Source organism: Rhamphochromis sp. 'chilingali', assembly GCF_963969265.1.
Source record: "Rhamphochromis sp. 'chilingali' genome assembly, chromosome: 2".
Taxonomy (NCBI): Eukaryota; Metazoa; Chordata; class Actinopteri; order Cichliformes; family Cichlidae; genus Rhamphochromis; species Rhamphochromis sp. 'chilingali'.
Genome location: NC_137930.1, coordinates 53,411,261 through 53,432,718, shown reverse-complemented (window position 1 = coordinate 53,432,718; position 21,458 = coordinate 53,411,261). Strand labels below are relative to the sequence as shown.

At 40.0% G+C, this 21,458-nt stretch overlaps 2 protein-coding genes across 2 annotated transcripts; both read right to left on the bottom strand.

The window, feature by feature from the left end:
- Positions 1-365: 365 nt before the first annotated feature.
- On the bottom strand, positions 366-7,232 carry prkar2b (protein kinase cAMP-dependent type II regulatory subunit beta). The gene is made up of 11 exons (XM_080874287.1): positions 6,666-7,232; positions 5,583-5,618; positions 4,476-4,528; positions 4,304-4,387; positions 3,950-4,056; positions 3,652-3,805; positions 2,370-2,471; positions 2,206-2,280; positions 2,031-2,099; positions 1,804-1,939; positions 366-1,661 (listed from the first exon to the last, which is right to left on the bottom strand). The coding sequence occupies exons 1-11, from the start codon at positions 6,928-6,930 to the stop codon at positions 1,528-1,530; spliced, it is 1,215 nt and encodes a 404-aa protein (XP_080730413.1). The 5' UTR covers positions 6,931-7,232; the 3' UTR covers positions 366-1,527.
- A 5,012-nt stretch (positions 7,233-12,244) lies between these two features.
- On the bottom strand, positions 12,245-17,823 carry hsp90b1 (heat shock protein 90, beta (grp94), member 1). The gene is made up of 18 exons (XM_080874222.1): positions 17,658-17,823; positions 17,087-17,189; positions 16,626-16,767; positions 16,417-16,533; positions 16,001-16,332; positions 15,633-15,744; positions 15,394-15,522; positions 15,090-15,206; positions 14,867-15,004; positions 14,693-14,770; positions 14,526-14,591; positions 14,005-14,274; positions 13,663-13,908; positions 13,404-13,540; positions 13,235-13,313; positions 12,917-13,072; positions 12,616-12,711; positions 12,245-12,513 (listed from the first exon to the last, which is right to left on the bottom strand). Exons 1-18 carry the CDS (start codon positions 17,704-17,706, stop codon positions 12,490-12,492), a joined length of 2,391 nt encoding a protein of 796 aa, XP_080730348.1. The 5' UTR covers positions 17,707-17,823; the 3' UTR covers positions 12,245-12,489.
- Positions 17,824-21,458: the final 3,635 nt, after the last annotated feature.

Here is a 21,458-nt window from a genome sequence, read left to right as displayed (position 1 = left end):
TCAACAAGACGAATTCGGATATTCTATTGGTTGATATGTTTGAGAAAAATAGGAGAGGTGTCCCCTAGTTTGTTGTTTATCCTCTCATTGGATAAAAGTACACGCCTGTTACTAGCCAGTAACAGCTGATTGGCAATAAAAGGAACAATACATGACTATTTTTTATCTGCAGTGTTGCAGTTACAGCAAGAATCACATGGACACATCGTTTTAAAGATTAAATTCTCTTTTTCGTAACGAAATAATCTCGTAGAAGATATGGGGACTGCCATGAATAATGAGTGGGTCAGTAAGAAACTGACTCTTTCATTCTTTTAACAAATACTAACCGGAAGCACAAATACAAAAAAAAAAACTTTATTGACATGAAAAGTGAAACATACAGTACTTTTAGCCAGTATTGTGGGTATGCCTTCAAAAATGACCAGTCCTACGGGGAAGGGTGGGGGATAAAATCTGCATGTTTAACCAGTTAAACCATGTAAGCTGCAGACAAAATACAGAAGACCTCAGTTACTTTAAAAAGAGAGAAGTAGTAAGAGAGAGGACCCACTTTAGATTCCTGTTGAGCGTAAAACTGTAGAAGTTGTTGGCAGAGGTAGACAGCAAATATGGATGTCATAATAATGTATGTTTCACCTATGCAAAAACAGTATTACCTAAATTTTACATTGAAACACAGAAAAATGAGTTGCCTTAAGATGTTGCCTGTAATGACTACTGTCTTGTTGGGCAACTTATGAAGTTTAAAGTGGGCCTATTATAATAACAGTAAATACTCCGTTTTAAAATTATACAGCAATGTGTTGTGTGTTGTTACAAAACTATCAGCTATCTCTCTGAACTTTGCTTTTTTGAAAAAAGAAAGAGCATAGTACTCAGCTAACTGCCACAAACACTTAGCAACAGTGATACGTGGTTTATGAGCATGTATTCCAGGGACTCCATCTTATGCTAAACAGGAATGTATTTTTGTAGAAATTTTAGGATACTGCCAAGTTTTTTTGTTTTTTCATAATCAAAATGTCAAAGATTTTATCCTTTACAAACCGTTTACCCTTTCTCAGGTTTGGGCCCTTTTGTACATGTGACGTTTGCTCGCACTTATCCAGTAAGAAATCAGCTTTGGCTTTTGACTTTGACACGCAATGTTTAGAAATTTACAAACGATATATATAATGTTGTACGTGTGGCTATAACACTGTGGAGAAAATGTGAAAGTAAAAAAAAAAAAATGCTCAAATTACAAACAAGTAATGCACCCAACACCAACAAGTAAAATGCACACTTACATTTTTTTTTTTTTTTTTTGTAAGGTGAGTGTTGTGGAAAATGTAATTTAAACAAGCTTTAAGCAACTCTGCTTTGGCTTTACTTTTCGGCCATAACCTTCCGACAACGTGTGTTTTATATATCTGACGCTCAAATGGTTTATGTAGGTGGATATTCACATTTCTTGTAAGAAAATCTGTTTAAGTGGTTACAAGCCTTTTTCCATCCACCCATTTACAGTCCACTGCAGTCGCTTCATGCAGTCTGTTGCTCAATTTCAGGGCTACTTCCAAACAGGGTCACCAGCTGCTCCTCATAGTTAGCAATGTTTCTCTTCATGATGTCCATGCATGGGCCTAGCAATCTCTCAAAGGCTTGAACATCCATGACTGATAAAGAAGAAAACAGATACAGTCAGGACTTGGAGGTGAATTTGAAAAGGATGGTACAAAATAATATGTGTTTTACTGGGAGATGTGCATCTTTGGCGCAATATATGAACGAACGAGCACAAAACTGCACAAAATTTACCCAAGCATTTGACACTCCCCACAGCATAGGCAGATGCAGCTCTGGGTTTGTTTGTGACGAGAGCAAGCTCCCCAAAATACTGGCCCCTGGAGCATGTAGCGATGTCCACCTCCTCTTCTTCTTGGTCTGTTTTTGTCTAGCAGAGAAAAAGAAATGCATACTCCAAGTTTCCAGAGATTTTTTTTTTTAATCAAAGGCTTGTCTAAAGGGTGGCGGTGCAAACTTACCCGACTTCTCTTCATAGTGATTCTAACCTGGCCAGATTCGACAATGTAGAAGCAATCCGCTAAATCACCCTATGACAAAAAGCAACACAGCAATTGCAAAGGAGCACAAAAACATGTAGAATTAAAAAAAAAAAAAAAGTCCAATAAAAGCAGATTGTACGAAGACATTATTCACCTGAGCAATGATCTGCTGCGAGTCGCTGTACACCCTGGTGGATAGCACGTCAACTACCTTCATTCTCTCTGACACCTGTGCATGAAACATATTTGGTTTGCAAATGTTTTACTGTAAATATGTAGTACACTGTGTAAATGCTGGAGGACAATGTTAATCTTGACCTCTAAAGATGTAAGCAGGGGTAGAGTTTCAATGAATGCCTCATACAGCTTCCTCTTCTTGGCATTGTTTTTCACTATGATCCTCCTGAATGTCAGACGATCCTGAAACAGATTTAAAATAAGGCTTCATTAAACACAATTTCTGATGACACTGACCCTGGGGTTAGACAAAAACTAACAATTCACACATTATAAAATATTATTCATAATAGTGCTATACAGTAATAAAAATAATAATAAACATAATGATGAAAAATCCCCAACCAAGAAGTCCAGACTGATCTCATGTTGTGTTGTGTTGTGTGCAGTGCCGACGTGGGACAGTTTCCAAATTCGTTATACTATTGCACCAGGTATGACTGTGCAATGACAATAAAGAGTTATCTTATCTATCTTATCAAATAGCTCACATAAAACAATAGTGTGCACTTATAGTTTGAATTTAAGAAAAGAAAAGAAACAGCACCATCCATGTGTCATTATGTGAATGAAATGAATGAAAGGACACCAAGCCTGAACACAAAGAAAGGAAAAATATCACAGACAGCATGGTCAACAAAGCTTGCAGTAACATACTGTGCTGCAGGAAACATATGTGACTGCAGAGGGCGCCCTATAGCTGACAAACCTTTTTCCCCTCACCCAAAGGTGCAAGCAAGGCTGGAACCTCATGGTTTAAAGGTTGCTAAAGTTGGACCCACTTCAAGTTCATATCCTATCGCTTGTTTACAAAATGAACAAGGGCCATAAATAAATTTTCGACTGTTTGACTGGATGCATTTTTTGGCAGCACTCTTCCTCCTTGACCTAAACCAATTGGTGGTCAAAAGGGGCTTCCTGTTTGAGATTAGAGACTCAAATAAAAACAACCTACAAGTCCTCAGGTGAGCACAGGACATGGCAGCAACCTACCCAGCTGCACTGAGAGGACTTAACTGAGACGTTACCCGCAGTTCAGCGATGGCTCTCATAGTCACTAATAAACAGCAGCTTCTCAGAAACAAGTCAGACTGCGACTGGATACTTAACTGGATGTTTTGCCAGTTTTCCTTAAGTAAAATAGCATCCATGCTGAAATGTAACAATAAAACGAACAGAGCCTGGAGGTAAAACAGCTGCTTTCGCCTTAATTTGTGTTCACCTAATGATGGTTTCCACACCGTCGCAGATAAACTCCCTGCTTACTTAAATCATGACAGCTGACAGCACAGCATGCTATAAAAACCCGATTAAGGATCCAACTGTGCCATTGCAGTGGGGTGCGGTGTAATGGTTTACTCACTAGGCACCAAAGGGCTCCAGGTGAAGTGGCGATTATTGTGGCCGCCCTGGGGGTGTTGTACATCAGCGCCAGTTCTCCAAAGCTGCCTCGGTTGTCATAGCAGCCCACCAACTTTTCCGTGCCATCAACCTTCACGAAAATGTTAAACGTGCCACTGAATGGAAAGGCAGCGGGGAAAAAATATCTTCAGTTAGCACAAAACAATGATTTCAGCAATTATTTAGCAACTGTGTTCACTTTTTCAAGTTAAATAACCAACTATGATGCGATTTGAAATTCACGAGCAAGTTAAACCCACCTTTCGATAACGTAGAAGTTGTCCCCGTCATCATCTTGATCAATGATATGTTCCCCTTCCGTGCAGAACTTCTCGAACATGGCATCCAGCACCTGAGACATCTCTTCCTGTCATGGGGGCGGGGACAGCAGTCAGACAGTGAAAGAATCATGCAGAATGCACTCAGAGTTTGTTTTCGAGTTTCCAAAACAAATAAATAAATAACTATCTCTAAAAAAAATTAGGCACGGTGTACTGGGCATGCAGCAAAAAAAGAAGAAGAAATTTACTGGCCTTGGGCCATGTTTCCCTTTGTTTAATTTAGGATATGGCAGGGCACAAACCAGAGAAGAGCTTATGGAATAATCCACTCACTGGATCCAAATTCTTGAACAGAAGAATGTCCCTACATGCTTCCTGTAGTCTCTGTCTCTGCTCGTCAGTTTTGGGGTGAGTGACCTAAAACAGATCACGAATCACACTTATAACCTCTGAACAGTTAAACCAGTTGTGTAAAAACAATAATCACTGGATGGATGCAGTTTACCCTTGGCTCTTTATCCTCATCATCTTCATCAGGATTGAATGCTTCAGCACACACTGCATGACACAAACACACGAATCACATTTACATTTCTCTTATTGATGAGCAGCAGCTATTTTGTCCATATAGTGTTTTCGACTCTGGGGCAGTTTTCTTGTTATTAGCGACAGTAGATGTTAAAGGTGTTTGTAAATAGAATTGTTAATTGATCCCTTATTAATTGCTTGTTTCTTCCCGTCCGCGAATTATAACGCTGAAGTATACTAGCATCTCTAGGGTCTCTGAGAGCTCACTTCCAGTGGAACTGTCTACCAGGTCTTTATTTGAAAAAGCTTCACTTTTTCTTTAAATGAACTTTTAGATGAATAACGACACCTTACATAACATCTGAAAAACAAATGTTCATCTTCAGGTGGCCCACGGCACAGACTTCATCCCAGTCAAACAAAAAAGGCAAATTCCAGGGATGATTCAGGACCAGTTCAAGCAATAAATCTTTCAATAAAAACAACTTTTCTCATCTTGAGTACAGGAATATGCGGTGATGGATGACAGCACTCTTACCACATTTCCTTCCTATATGTTAACAGAAAGATGGGGTAGTGGTATAAAAAACTTTCAACTTGACATAGGCTAACGTGGAATATGGTAAGTGACCAGCTTAATGTTAACTTAATTGAATCTGTTTTCATTTCATGTGCAAGATTTACGGTTTGCTAAGTAAAAGATGTTCGTTCCCCGTCTGAAGTGATAAGAGGTAAGGTAAATACCCAAGTTATTAATAAATAATTCTTTCCATTCAGAAAGGCAAACCAAGCAGCTATCCAAACACAACTAAGTTATGTGAAGCCGCAACTTTACTATTGCTACATTACTCACTGACGGGTTCGAGACAAAGTGGCTTCACAAGCTGTAACATATCAACACTATTACAATAAGTGGAAGACGGTAACAAAAGACAGATGGAAAAATACTTAAGTATCACTTGTACTGAAGCCAATCTGACGCAGCCTCGCTAGTCATGTGTCACAGAAGGCTTTATTTAATGTTTTCAGCTCAGACACTGTCCAGAGTTTCCCTCCTTGACACAACAGGAAGATGGTAACTCACCTGATGCTCTTCGGATGAATCTGTTTATCACAGGGGCTGGAGAAAAGAAAAAGAAAGATATATATCTGTATTTTTTTTTTAAAGCATGTTAGATTTCACCATAAAAGATATCCATCCATCACAAACTGTTATTGCTAGTAAGGTTTGAGGCCGTTGTATTTCGTTATCTACAGCACAAGTGGAGCATTCTCATTAGGGTCTATATTCATCCGAGTAAAAACTGAATGGGGGACAGCTGCTTTGAAGTGGATTTTAGCCTTTGAATCAAATTTAAATGAGAAAAACAGTGCCAAGCTGCTACACAATAGGTCAGTATGAAATATACATTAGATAGGTCTCGTCCATTAATGGCCTGCCAGCCAGTGATGACTGGGGAATCTCATTGAAATATGGGAGGCATTAATGGTGGTTGGTTGGTTGGGGGGGGCACAACAATGACCCAAAACACAGACGTTTAACAACTGCATGCGAGGCATTTCTCCTTATGTAACCATTGCAGCCAGTCTTGCAGAAGCCACCACTCATTGGGATGCTGTGTCAGAGCTCTGGGTTGCTTCTGGCTGCACCTCATTACACTCTGGCAGCAGTCACTGTGTTAAATACTTCAGGAAATGTAGGCCTGTCGACAGCACATTGTGTACTGCCTGCATCTATATAACAGCTAAAGCTATAGGCCTTTATATTTTACAAGCTTTGTCTTTTTTGGGGGGTACATATGAAGGGGAGGCCCACCGGGCCTGCACCTGAGACAGAAAACATTTAAACGGTCCAGATGTTTTTATGACTATCATAATTATTTATAAAGCAAAATAAGCCGCAGTGTGCAGGTGCTATTCTCTGAGCAGAAACGTGAAGAGCATAACACGTTCGTGAACCAGCATTGAGCCTCGGTGACCATATATGGCAAATGACAGAGCCGTTGTAAATGTATGGCGGCAGCATCAGCGCGCTCGATGTGGATTTTCATTCTCTCCCACGGCCATCCATCCATCCATACATGCTCACAATTCAAAGCAAAGCATCTCGAGTCAAGTTCAGCATCCCCCCATGACAGAAACACGCACGGTGAATGTGTTAGCCCACCTATGAATTCCTCGTCATCGTCGTCGTCCTCCTCTCCGTTTTCCGAATCGATCTGCATGGCTTCGTCAATGAAATTGACCGCTTTCCCAAGTCTCGGGGCCGAATTTTGGTCATTGCCAAATGAGGCCTCTTTGGTCTCGTTCTCCTTAAGCTGGGTGAAATACTGTAGCGCAAACTCGAGCAAGTCCCTGGGCTGATTCCTCAACACTTCCACGGTAAAGCTCTGTAACAGCTCCGTCAGTCCTTCAGGAATTTCTATACTCATTCCTGTTATCAGTCTATGGATGTGGACAAAACCGGTTTGCTGCGAATTTCAGTGATTCAAAAGCACCCAGATCAGGTTTTCTTCCCGTCGTGTTTTTTGGTTGGCTTTTTTTTTTTAAAAGATGCCGAAATCAGCAGACGGGTGTGTAGTCAGACCACCCGCTCAGCAAGCCCTCCACAGCGGATCCTCTCTTTTTCTTGAATGAAAATGGCTCTGGATTTTTGGTCCGAACATCTTCTGCTGCTTCTGGCTAGGAAACCCACGCATGTGACCCAGGAATCCATGGCAACCACCTATCCAGAGATTGCGTACGAGCAGCAGCGGCGCAGAAACTGCAGTCAGTCGCAAAATACAAATGATGGGAAAGAGAAGCCCTGGGGAAGGCTCTTTCAGTCATAGATCGATTTTTCACTAACAGAGATTAGATCAAATATCCTGCGGTCTGGCATGTATGTTTGCCGTGGTTGTTCGCTCATACTTACCCTAAACGATTAAAAATATGATTAAATAAGAAGGGCAACATCGCATATTATTTAAAAAGAAAAAACAACAACAGCAGCAGACATAGCAAGGATAAAGACAAAAAGGTACTGCCATGCAATGATAAACACTGAATCTGAGGGAAATGTACTATTTTTTGTTTACATGTAATTCATATTTAAACAGGTAAACATTAAAACCTAAGGCCTCTGTAAAGACCTACAAATCAATAAAGATTCGTTCTGTATTTTTATTTAGGCTTTCTTCTTTTTAAAGGCGCTAATAAGAAAAGATCGTTTATGATAGTTTAGAGAGTTTGGAGGCTCATTTCTTAGGGAGAAAATAATAATACATGTGCTGGATATTTTAATGTCACGGGACCTGTCAGAACACTTTGACCACGCCAGAATGAAGTTTCATTTCAGAATCAAACGTTCCCCCGTGATATCACGGACTTGTGTAGCTGAACATTTAGAAAAACGGCTCAGACAAAGAAAAAATAAGTCTAGGTCTCAAACTAAAGGCCATTAATCATAGACTTCATATGGGCATCTATCAAGAGATGAACTAATGATGCTTTTCTGTGGGTCACAATATGACTGAGCCACAAAAATGTACATCCATAATATGAGTTCAAATTTGGTTGACACTTTCTCATTCCAGAAACATTTGTAGGAGTGACATGAGTTCACAAGCCTGCAAAACTACATTCTGTCAAACAGCTAATCCAAAGAGCTTAGCAGAACAAGGGGAAGTAGAGCAAAACAAGGGGGTAAGGGTTAAACTGGAATGCAGAGCAAGTGGGAAGTCTGCCCACTTGCTGAGGTTGGGTGACCTCAGGTGAGTTTTAGTCATGGCATGTGGTGGCACTACTACTACAGTGTGAGAAATCCCCCCCAAAAAATCCCGTCTCATATTGTGTTGGAATTTCAAGGCTTCCAGCAGAGAGAAGGTTAGTTTGAGGGAACAGATAATAATTGTGCTAAAGGAGCACAGCTATTATCTGCCATGGTTATCATTCCACTGTGGCTCCACTATGACACCCCTCCCCCTGCTGTGGCCCATATCTGTCACCCTTTATTAAGAAAGGCGCAGCATTTTCTCACTCCGGCGAATGGGAGCATGTCGATGGAGCGACCTGTAATGCTCCACTGCTGCAGTTTAGCTGTTAGCTTTCAAACTCACTATTTCAGACCACTGTGAACTATAAGACACCCCCCCCCCCACACACACACACACACACATCTGAATACAGCACAACGCCATCATTTCATACTGTAAGAGTCAGCTGCACAAACACACACACTGTGCGTCAGCCCTGTTCACTGAACCATAGATCCTGAAGACTGTTTCTACTTTAAGCTTCACAACAGACCAGTGGAGCTTGCATTGGTGTAATTGTTAACTACACTTAAACAGCGAATATATATATATATATATATATATATATATATATATATATATATATATATATATATATATATATAAAGAAGATAAAAGAACACATAACTTCTAGCTACTCTTCATCAGACGTAGATTGGTTTTTTTAGGCCTGCAATTTTTTCTTTTGTTCTTCACTGGCATTCTTGCACGTGTAACTGAAGAAATGGGGGGAAACATGTCTTTTTGCAATACTTAAATAATACTTGTCAAGTGAAGTGGGGCGATATCAGCTTCGAAAGGGCTCCGTGTTTTTATTCTTTGGCTTTAACTCAAAAATGTAAAGCTGAAACCTCTTAAGTCAATTTAATGACGTAATGATTGAGTACGTCCTTCTTTAATTCATTGGCTGCTAGAACCCATTTTGAATGTATTAGTGCCACCTACTGGACATCCCACTACATTACAATGTATTGTTAAACTAGTTAAACAGTTGATGTTGCTTCCTGTTTCAAGTGCCATTAAGTTGCCGTCTTTCCTGAGTGTGTTGGAACAAATGTATTCCTTGGGTATTACTAAGGGTAAAATAAGCTTACTGTGTAAAATTAGATAATTAATTCAGTGGTGAAGCTGTTCCACATTCTTGTGGGTTTCATTGGTGCTTTCCTGTAAACCTTGAAAAGCCTGTGGTCTGCATGTTTAGGTCATTGTAACAGATTCTGAGATAAACCCACACAAGTAGATTTTATTAGATTTAGCATTTAGTGTACAATATTAATATAGTCAAAATCACTATATCCAACAATTAAGGCTAGGCACCTAGTTCTGCTCACGTTCATGAAAGAAAGAAAGGAAGGAAAGGAAGGAAAGAAAGGAAAGAAAGGAAAGAAAGAAAGAAAGAAAAAAGGGCATGGCTCAATGAAGACATCCTGTACAAGATGCATCAGTCTTCATGACATTTTACCAGTAAGCCATCTCCCTGGGGTTGCTGTAGAGAAACCACAGGGGTGTCACCCTCAGTGCACTTAATTTTTTTTTTTTTTTTTTTTAAATGCATCCTTCCTCATTAAATTTGCATAAATGTGCAACCGAAAAGAACAGTAAAGTATCCTAAGTGTAGAACAGCTCATGTCACCATGACTCTTTAATAAGAATAATAATAAGAATCACTTTATTTATCCCGAGGGAAATTCTTTTGTCATGTACATGCTCAAAGTAGCAGGAGAGACAGAGGAACAGATGAATAAGATATACAATATATACAATAAGAATAGTAGTATACAGTAATATACCGGTACAGTAGGATAGTGCAAGACATAGTATCAAATAACTCTAACGAAGTAATATATATAACTATAACCTGGAGAATAAAGAACTATCAGTGCAGGCGATTCTAGAAAGTGGCAGTATTGTGCAATAGAATAAAGGGAGTAGCAGCGTATGATGGGGGGATGAAACAAATATTCAATAAGGTACTGTTGGATAATATTGCACGGTCTGAAAGGTAACACAATAACGCTGGTAATAGTCTCAGGAAAATCACCTACAGAGTGAGGAAGAGTTATACAGTCTTATTGCCACCGGTAACGCGTTACTGTAATCCGATTACTTTTTTCAAGTAACGAGTAAAGTAAGGGATTACTATTGCAAAAACGGTAATTAGATTACAGTTACTTTCCCGTAGGAACGCTGCGTTACTAAAACCATGATTTCTTTTTGTGAGAACATCTCATGACATTGGTGACAACAGCTGTGTGCAGATCAACAACGGATCATATGAGTGCGGGAGAGAGTATGAACATGCCATGTTTAAAGCGTGGAAGTACTGACCTTACTTTGAGTTTGATTCCATAAAAACTGACAAAAACATTAGTGTCCATTGTGCGTGGGAAGAAAACTTCTTTTTACACCGAAGAAAAACCCCTAAACTTCCAAGCAAGCACAGAGTGCGCTATGACATAATGGGAAACTCACGGAGAAACTAGCGGATTCTTCCACTGACCGCTGCGGCACACCTGCACCAGGGTAAACCTCCGCCTACATCACTCCTGCTTTACAGGTGAAAATAGAGCAAAAGGACCGCTAGTCTTTGATGTTATTTATTTTCTGCTGTGTTTTACTTGCATCTATTTGAAAGAGTGTAAACACAAAACATATTTTATTTTATGTGCTGGAATGTGCAGAAAATAGGTTTAAATATTAAACAAATTTCTTCCAGTCAGAGAATATTGCATATAATTAAATTTTTGCTTGATGCATAAAGTTAAAAGATTAAAACTAATAAAACAAGTTTTAAAAGGGGACCTTTCCGTTTGATTACATTTTGTATGATGGATTATGCAGAAAAAGTAGAATTGGGCTGAAAGATCTATCGCTTTATCACCTATTCAGGTTGTAAATTGTGTTTTTAAAAAGTAACTAATTAATTACTTTTGAAAATAAGTAATCAGTAAAGTAATGGGATTACTTTTGGGGGGAAGTAATCAGTAATTAGTTACTGATTACTTTTTTCAAGTAACTTGACCAACACTGGCCACCGGTACAAAGGATTTACTGTGGCAGTCAGTTCTGCATTTCGGGGCAATGAGTCTTTTGCTGGGTTTGCTCCGATGGTCCATCATGGGGGTGTGCATGGGGTGACAGGGGTTGTCCATGATAGAAAGCTTTTTTTTTCCTCTTTGCTTTTTTAAAAAAAAAAAAAAAAAAAAAAAAAAAATTTCTCCTCTCAGACACATCCAGGTTCTCAAGTCTGACACCCAGGACAGAACCAGCCTTTTTAATCAGTTTGTTCAGCCTGTTGGCATCAGCTGTCTTCACCCCACTTCCCCAGCACACTGCTGCAAAGAACACGACGCTTTCCAACACCGAGTGATAGAACATGGTCAGCATTTTCCTACCAACATTGAAAGACCTGAGTCGCCTCAGTAGGAAAAGCAGACTCTGCCCTTTTTTGAAGATAGCATTGGCGTGCTTGGTCCAGTCCAGTTTACAGGCCAAGTGTACCCCCCCCAGGTACCGGTAGTCCTCAACGATCTCCACATCAGCCCCTCTGATGGTGACAGGGTTAGGAGGAGCCTGCTTCCTAAAGTCCATAATCAGTTTTTTTCTTTGTGATGTTAAGTTGTAGGTGGTTTAGCTCACACCACTCGACACAGCTCTCCACCACACTCCTGTACTCCTCCTGTCCATCCCTGATTCAGCCCACAATGGCAGAGTCACCTACCAGTGGGGCGTCCACCTGCATTTCCATGAGCTTATTTACATCGCTTCAGTCTGAAAACAAACTGTAAAAAGTGTCATGGCACCCTATGCATGAGTAGATGTATTACACTGCAAGCTACAGCCAGACCGTACTTTTGATATGTTGGGATTAAGATGACTGAAAAAGAATAGTAGCCAAGACCTGTCTGAAAGCAACTCTTTCAGTTTTGAATAAAACCAGAAACGATGCAAACATTTTTCCACGAAACATTTATTTGATCAATAGACAGGATCACATCTTTCCATAAACAGGTCAGTTAAATATTAACAAATTTACAGTCATGAGGAATGTAATACAAAAGAAACAAAAACAAATACTCGCTTTAAAAAACCCCAACCCAGGGACCCCACCCAAAATAATGTGACCACGGTGGCACTGAAACAGAGACTTAAGTCCATTTTCCAGCGCCACTGTTACACGCTCTTCCCTTCAGTGCTTCACAGTTCATCCTTGTCTTTTGTCTGCAAGCATGATTAGAGAAAGGTCAGAAGAGTAAACCACTTCAACATCTAGATTCTTAATTTTACATTGTCCTCAAGCAAGAGTGTGTGAAGTCTTCTTACCGTTTCTTCGTCATCATCCTCATCCACAGTCTCCTCTTTATCTTCAGAGTCATCTTCTGCTGGTCCTTCAGGCTCCTCCTCAGGTTCTTCTTCAATCTATAAAAGAGCCATGATTATTAAACATATCCTACAGTCTTAAAAATCACTGCACAAATACTTAACATTTTACAAAGAAGATTTAAAAAGCAGAGACAAGACTAAACTCAAAAAAGGCTCACTGCTGGAAGAGGAATCATTAGTTCAGACACCAAGACATCTGCTATGCAAATTAGTACACCATACAAGAGCTGCAGTGACTTGCCTGTTCATCTAGTGGTACATTCAAGCTGAGTCGGAGCATGCGCTCTATTCTGTCTCCATAAGCTTTTGTATCAGCGAGCTGGTATCCTGAGCGCAGTGTGGCTGTCTCAAACAGAACCACAGCCAGATCTGATGCAGTCTGGTCCTCAGCATCAGTCTGGGGGGTGTGAGGAAAAGAAACTGTTCAACTATGTGCTCTGATTGGTCCATTTTAAGTTTATTCATGTAATGAACTACATTTACTAAGTAATTTGATGGTAGTCTTAGTAAAGGACCATTACTATAGTACAGAGACAAAAATGACAGTGGTTAAACTCACATTGACTCTATTAAGCAACTGCTTGACAAGAGGATGTTTGGGGTTGAGTTCTAGTGTTTTCTTCTGGCTGGCGTAATAACTGGAAAGATTAAATGGAAATACAGATTTAGAACAAAGCAATAGCAGTGGGAGTAATAAATGCAAAGATGAGCCCAGGATTAACACTCACTTTGTGGAAATGTCCTTTCCTGTCTGGTAGGCCTGTGCCTTCATGATCCTCTCCATGTTCCCTGACCAGCCGTACTGGCTGGCAACCAAGGCGCAGGGTGAGTTGGTTAGCCTCTGAGAGAGAACAGCCTTCTCAATCTGTTGGGGAATAAAAAAAGCAATGCATTAAATGTTGCAGACATAAATGAGCAGGTAGAGCCAAAATTAACTGCTTCTACAGCTGGCGCTCATGCCCCATTCTTTTAATGTCACAGAATTACCTTGTCCTTTAGAGCTTTGTCCTTCAGCCAAGTTGTGAGAGGTTCGAACTCCTTCTCCAGGGCCTCCCTCTTCTCCTTGGTCTTTTCACTCTCGTCAAATTTGACACCTTCCTTGGCCACGTTCTGGAAGCGTTTTCCATCAAACTCTGGCAGTGCCTGGATGCAGTACTCATCCACAGGCTCTGTCAGGTAGATGACCTCATAGCCCTTCTTCAGCAGCTTCTCAACAAAGGGAGAAGACTCAGCCTGTAGTGGATGGAAGAACAAGAGACATGAGAATTTCAGCTAGTGTAGGATAGTTTACACTTCTTTCTCCTGACCAATAAACACACATTCACTCACCTCTTTCCTGCTGGTGCCAGCCATGAAATAGATCTTATCCTGCTTCTCTTTCATGCGCTCCACATACTGTTCCAGGCTGGCCAGGTCTGTTTCACTGTTGGAGGTCTGGAAGCGCAGCAGCTTAGCGAGACGGGTCCTGTTGGAGTGATCCTCGATCACACCCAGCTTGATGTTTGTGCCAAACTCCTTCCAGAACTTATCGTTGTATTGTTCCTCTGCAATCTTCTTAATCATGTCCAGAGTCTTACGGACCAACTTCTTGCGGATAACCTGAAAAAGATAAAGTAGGTAATGACCATTTCATACTGCATTAAATCTAGCGTTAGTTATTCAGAATCTTTAATTTATGGTTTCATTTAACCATGTTCTAGTGCCCCCTGTTATTCCTGAAAGCACTTTATGATTTGCACTACATAAAAATTGCTTTGTTGCTTCATTATCCATTTTAATCAAAGGCTTCATTGGTTAATGATGACTAAATGATGGAATGGGAAGCGAACAGGGCTGCACGTTGAGCTCACCTTGAGCAGTTTGTGCTGCTGCAGAGTTTCTCTGGACACATTCAGAGGAAGGTCGTCAGAGTCGACCTAACAAAATAAAGTTTCCCTTAATCACAGTGCAGGTGATAATGTAGAGACCAAGCACATAACATTAGCATGAGACCAAATAAGAGTTAAAAATAACTCACCACTCCCTTGATGAAGTTCAGGTACTTGGGCATCATGTCATTGAAGTCGTCTGTGATGAAAACTCTCCTGACAAACAGCTGCGAATGGAAGGCATTTACTTTGAAACTCAGTTTTTGGGGAATTGCTGAAAAAGTTGAATAAATCTGATACCAAATATTGCTTAGAGTACACACCTTGATGTAATCGTTCTTCTTGGAGCCATACTCGTCAAACAGCCCACGGGGAGCTGAAGTGGGCACAAACAGGATGGACTTAAAAGTGACCTCACCCTCAGCTGTGAAGTGGATGTGAGCCATAGGGTCATCATTGTCCTGTTGGAAGATGGGTAAAGTTTATAAAAATCAGACATTAGTATACCAGCCTATAGAGCCGGTTTGATAAAGTATGTGTGCCTACCTTTGAGAAGGTCTTGTAGAAAGCCTTGTACTCATCTTCCTCAACCTCCTTAGCAGGCCTCTGCCAGATGGGCTTGATATCATTCATCAGTTCCCAGTCCCACACAGTCTTCTCAACCTACACATCACACAATTATATAACTTTTGAAAAATATACATTTTAGATCAGACATATTTTCACAGACTTCTATTTGAGTAAAATAGTCCACAAATCTTAATGACTCAGTGGGACTTTAACCCACCATAAAAACTGTTAATGATCACACTCACACATAGTCTCAACCACCATTTCTTCATCAACATACCTTCTTTGTTTTTGGTTTGTCTTTGTCTTCTTCTTCCTCCTCTACTTCAGCCTCATCTTCAGAAGCCTCTTTCTCTGGTTCCTCTGCTGCCTCAGCATCTTCATCAATGGGCTCTTCAACCGTCTCAGTCTTGAATGTTAAAAGAAATTATGCAACCGTTTGTTCATTTCCATATTTGTCAGTTTCAGTCTGGAATTAAGTCTGACTCATAGTGTTGAAGGAAATGACAAAGTAGTCACCTTGCTGGCCCACACATAGATGGGGAAGTTGATGAACTGAGAGTATTTCTTGACAAGGTTCTTGATGGTCTCCAGCTCCAGGTAGTCTGAGGCCTCCTCCTTTAGGACAAGTCTGCAATTAAACAAAGACAAGATTAAATGTAAAATTCCAGGCTTTAACATTTCAGACTCATGTAGCAGCATGAAAATACTCTGCAGTTCTTCTTCAATAGAGGCTGTACATTAACAACACATAGACATTAACTACGATTTCATAAGCTTTGACAAATAAAATGAGCCACGCATTGAAATTAATTTCACAAGAGCTGTTTAAAAAGATCAAGAAACCAAATCTGGTGTGGGCAAATGTTAGCACATAAATAACATACGTGATGGTGGTTCCTCTACCCAGTGTGTCCCCACGGGGGTCCTCAATGACAGAGAACTGATTTGAGTCAGACTCCCAGATGTGCTGTGTGTCATTGTTGTGCTTGGATGTCACAATGACCTTGTCAGCAACAAGGAAGGCAGAGTAGAAACCGACACCAAACTGTCCGATCAGCTCTGAGGTAGACTGTTCCTCTTCCTGCATCTCGGTCATCTTGTTAAGGAATTCGCTGGTGCCTGACTTGGCAATGGTTCCCAAGTTCTTTACTAGCTCCTCCTTGGTCATTCCAATACCAGTGTCAGTGATGTGCAGCATGTTCTTCTCCTTATCAGACTGGGGATAGAAATAATGAAATTCAATTAGTGGATGCACAGCTTTTCCATTAAAGGTGTCAGCATTCAGTAAGTTAATGCATACCTTTATTTTGATGGTCAGCTCTTCATTTGTGGCCATTGCATCCTCGTTGGTTAGGGACAACAAGCGGATCTTATCCAGAGCATCCGATGCATTGGAAATCAGCTCCCTAAGGAAGATCTGCAGCACAAAACAAAGTGATGAACTCTGTGAGAAATGTCTTAAATAAAAATATGTAGACACAGGTTTGAGTAAAGATTATTCCTGCCCACCTCCTTGTTCTTGTAGAGAGAGTTGATGATCAGCTTCATCATACGGTTAACTTCAGCCTGAAAGGCATGTTTTTCAGACTTTTCCCTGAGTTCCTTAATCTGAGCTGCATTCAAACCGTCCAACTGGATTGCCTCCTCCTCTCTGAAGGCAGACAGATGCAAATACAAACAGGGTAAGAGAGGAGAACGACAGCAAATCTTTGCTGCCAAACAAATCTGTTGTCCTTTCAGATAAGACTGAAGATGAAAGCAAGATACATACAACTTCCTATTATTACAGGCAACTTTACAGTAAAACTTACACACCTCTGCCTCCACTGTAACGCCAAAGTGGCCCTGAGCACTTGTACACAAGCTTTATCTTCTTGACCTTGTTCTGCTAAGATTTAGTGGACTTTTCCCTGATACAGTAACTGCAGTTTTCTAGAAAGATATATGGACTTACGGAAAGTAACACCTACCTCTGCACCACTTCATCGTCTGTTCTGGAGCCATCCCTGCTTTTACCCAAGTCCTCCTCTACTGTCCCGTCAACGTCAAATTCATCATCTGCCTTTACAGCAGCTGTCAAGGGAGAAGTTGCTCGATTAAAATTCATTATCAATTACCGGGAACATGTGGTAATTTTAGACTCATTAAGTTTTTAAAGCACTGTGCAAACACATGCTCACAGTCACCAAATTAATTAAGACGTAACGTCTGACCGTGTCAGCCTTTTAATCATTATTTAAACGTGCATGTATGCAACAGTGGAGGTTAGCTAACATGAGACAGCTTCAACACAGGTGGTGTTTCTGCTAGAAAGTTCTGGAAAGGCAAGGAGATTAACGGACACTGGCGTTACTCTAAAATAACAGGTAAATTAAATACGCTCTCCGTTGCTTTGACACCTGCAAGCCTTTTAAAGTCAAGTACAGAGAGAACGTACAAACTCCACAGTGAATGAAAAGAAAAGCAAAAACCAAGTTAGTGCTAGCATACGGGCTAAAGGTAGCTAAAATAATGAATAATTAAAAAAATACCACTACTCACCAAATGCTAAGAGTGCAAAAAGAAGCCCTATCACCCAGACTCGTTTCATTGTGAGATGCTTCCTGATTGACTGCCTGCCTGACGACTTGAGCCTTCAGTTGCTGAGACAATAGCCGGGAGATCAGCGCATGCAGTACTGGCTTTTACAACGAGGAATGACTAGCTGTCTCTCCCACCAAAAGAGTCCACTCGCCTTACCCCGTGACTACCGACCAATGGCTGTGCACCACGCACGACCGTCGACCAATCACAATACAGTCTACGGTACATGTTGTCCAATCAGTTTCTTCAACATATGCCTAGACCCGAAAATCGTGGCTGGACACCATTGGCTAGGAATGAATAATCAGCACATCACTTCCTAAAATTTACCTTTCATTGTAGGGAAAACATCACTGACAGCACTTCCAGTTAAAGTTCCAGAGCCAAGGAACACACTTAGGATCAATAATAGAAAGACGGCGAGTGTTTGGTTTATGGCTCCAAGGCCGTTTCAGTCTCTACAAAAGTAAATGATGCAATATTTCTTGCTGTGTATATGGCGCGTTATTCTGGAATTTTGCATTCCCTTTCCTTTAAATGACTGGATGCATCGTAATGCTGTGGAAGCATAAATGATAATGAATGAGTTTATTTCAAGTTAGTCACCGAATCTAATCCACTTGGTGGCGCTATATAGTTAGCAAGCTGAAATGGCAAATGCTAATGTTTCAGGAACTAGTTCTAAGTGTTCTCCCGCAGATCAGGATACCATTATTGTGCTGCTTGCTCAGTTTGTTTTGTATCAGGGGTGTTAGCGATCGTGTCAGCAGCGACATTTAATGTGAATCTTATTTTAAAAAAATGACAACCATCGTCAATACTGAACATCTCAAATGTATTACACTTGACTGTCTGACCAGTGTCAGCTCCTATTAAGTGTGATGTTTCTCCAAATGTGAATGGAAAAAAGATCAGAATTAACAATTTAAAGATAAATAATAAAATACTGGGCTAGTACTTTTTTGTTATAAGGTCAATAGTTTGATTTACTACATTACAGTAAGTCATAGTTCTATCTTAAAAATGATTTTTCCAGTCTAATACAATTTTCATAAAGCATCTTTTAAACAACAAAGATTACCGAAGTTCTGTACACAAAAAGGTGGATTACATAATAAAATACAAGATATACACATGTGCGCACATGCCCACACACATCAACCTAAAAGGACTGCAAAAAAACACAAAACAGCCTTAATGCCTTCAACTCTTATGCTGGGTCAAAGCAAAAGAAGAAAAGCTCGTTTCAAAGGTGGACTCAAACAAATGTTGCGCTTATGGCTGAGATAGCTTGATTCAAACATACAATGCAACATCAAAAATCAATTGTAAAATACACAGGAACCAGTGAAGGGAGGTCAGGACAGGGGGAATATGCTCCATTTTATGGGTTCTATTAAGAAGGTGAGGAGCTACATTTTCTTTTTTTTAAGCAGAATTAATTTGTTTACCCAATTTTAAGTCATAATCCTTCTGCTTACCCAATCCAAGATCATAATCCACAATTCAATGTGAACCTACACAGGAAAAACATGCAAACTCCACACAGAAAGGTCTCAGCTGGCTGGTGGATTCAAACTCTGGACCTTCTTGCGTTTAAGTGTCAGTGGTAACCACTACGCTGCTATATCATTATTAGTCTCTATTAGTCTTAGTCTCTGTTCACAACGATTGATTAATTTAGAAAGCACAGTGGATTCTAAATCAGACAATCAATATGTGCTTGAAGTGCACACTTTCATCTTTAATTCACTGTGTTTAACAAACCCTTTGCAGACACTGTTTAGAAATTACAGCACTTTTTATACATAGTGCCCCATTTTCAGGAGCTTCATGGCCAGGTGAGGCCTGTTCCCTCATTACTCCATGACAAATCAAGGAGATCTGCAGTTCATTCCAAGTGCTGAACTTGTATTTGGTTACTCTTCACTGGAAATCTCAATATGAGTTCCAAAGAGATATTGATGCAAGTGAAAAAACAACAACAATCATTACACTAAAACCCAAATACATCCATCAGAGAGATGGCAAAACCTTCAGGAGTGGCCAGATCAATGAACTGATACCTTCTTAAAAAGAAATACACTGGCGAGTTCAGCAAAACCAAAAGACCTGAAAGACCACAAAATAAAGTGGATGATCACAGACTTCTTTCCTTGGATAACTTTGATGAAAGGTTGAGTCTTTTCATTTGAAAAGCTCTCATACGTATGTGAGATACTTAATATCTATCTGAAAATGTTAAATGTTTGGACCGAGAGATTTTGCATTTTCTTTTCCTTTTTTGGTATCAACTAATGAGGCAGACTAATTATGTGATTGGTTTGGTAAGAGCATCCCAGAGAGGAATGATAAGTTATCAATTAAGGAATAGCTTTCCACTTACATTAATATAGAGTAAACTGAACCAGACAATGTTTGTTGTCTTTGGATATAAACCTTGAATTTGGAAAAATTAGCAAAGTCCCAGAGTATCTAGTGATATAAGACTCTAAGCCTGTTCACATGGGATTTCACAATTTCTGCTATGTAGCTAGTCCATCTAGCTAATATTAGATAGATGTGATGTCATCTGCTAAAAAAGTAAGAAGCACATACTGTATTAGCCTAATAGCTATATTGTGAGCTATCTGGAGGTGAAATAATGACTTTTGGTGTTGCACTGATCAAAAGTCTTGAGCCTTCTCTCCACCTCTGCATAGGAGGTGAAAGTTTTAGTAGCGTTTGCATGCATATGTGCACGTCATACTTTCAGTCTGTAAACACGATAGTGCCAAAGGTTTTGAATGAATTATGATAAAACTTTGTAGGGGTGTAGATGATGTCATGTTCACAATCCATTAAAATGTAGCTCACATCCACCAAGGTCTTCAAGGTCAGCTTAAGAATTAATTTATCAAAAATCATCCTGTCATGTCACATTTTACCTCTGACCTCTCCCTCAAGATCAGTAGATTATTCCGGAGGTCAAATTGATATAGAGCTACTGCAGTTGTTAGTTGGTTAGATATATGGGGCAGCAAGGTGGCATGGTGGTGGCACTGTTGCCTCGCAGCAAGCCTGAGTTCATTTCCACCATCAGGCCGGGGCCTTTCTGTGTGGAGTTTGCTTATTCTCCACGTGTTTGCGTGGGTTCTCTCCGGGTACTGCAACACACGTACACACCTGCTAAGTAGTGTTGACGGTGAGTATTACACCAACTCATCTTGACAATGCTGTACAAGCATACAGCGAATGAGTGCTGATCTTTATCCACTAAGCGGCACTATTTAGCTACTGACTTAAAATATACACCTTATAGTAAACACAAATGATAGAAAAAACACTGGTGCAAGTTTCTCCCACGAATGTGCATATTATTCTACTGCTTGCTCATTCTGTTTACATGTTTATGTGGGCAGCGGAACAAACAGAAGCTAAAAGACACACAACTCTTTCTGATAATCCTCGTCCCAAAAGGATAGATAGATAGATAGATAGATAGATAGATAGATAGATAGATAGATAGATAGATAGATAGATAGATAGATAGATAGATAGATAGATAGATAGATAGATAGATAGATAGATAGATAGATAGATAGATAGATAGATTTGATTCAGCATTCAGTCTTTTATTGCTCTCATATTTTATTGGATTTCTACTCTCTAATAACACATTTACTACGTGTTGGCTACCTGTGATCCCAAATGATGGAAGGGCAGTAAGGAGCAAGCATAAAGTATTAGAAATATGCATCTTATATGCATTTATAAATA

Bases quoted from the DNA above. Each gene is read 5' to 3' on its own strand.
- prkar2b (XM_080874287.1), bottom strand. From the start codon at position 6,930: ATGAGTATAGAAATTCCTGAAGGACTGACGGAGCTGTTACAGAGCTTT. The intron at 5,619-6,665 runs GTGGGCTAACAC...TCTTTTCTCCAG, and splicing joins CGATGACGAGGAATTCATAG to CCCCTGTGATAAACAGATTC. The intron at 3,806-3,949 runs GTGGGTTTAACT...CTTTCCATTCAG, and splicing joins AACTTCTACGTTATCGAAAG to TGGCACGTTTAACATTTTCG.
- hsp90b1 (XM_080874222.1), bottom strand. From the start codon at position 17,706: ATGAAACGAGTCTGGGTGATAGGGCTTCTTTTTGCACTCTTAGCATTT. The intron at 16,768-17,086 runs GTAGGTGTTACT...GTCTGCCTTCAG, and splicing joins GACGATGAAGTGGTGCAGAG to AGAGGAGGAGGCAATCCAGT. The intron at 12,712-12,916 runs GCAAGTCACTGC...GCTCTTTTATAG, and splicing joins ATGTACCACTAGATGAACAG to ATTGAAGAAGAACCTGAGGA.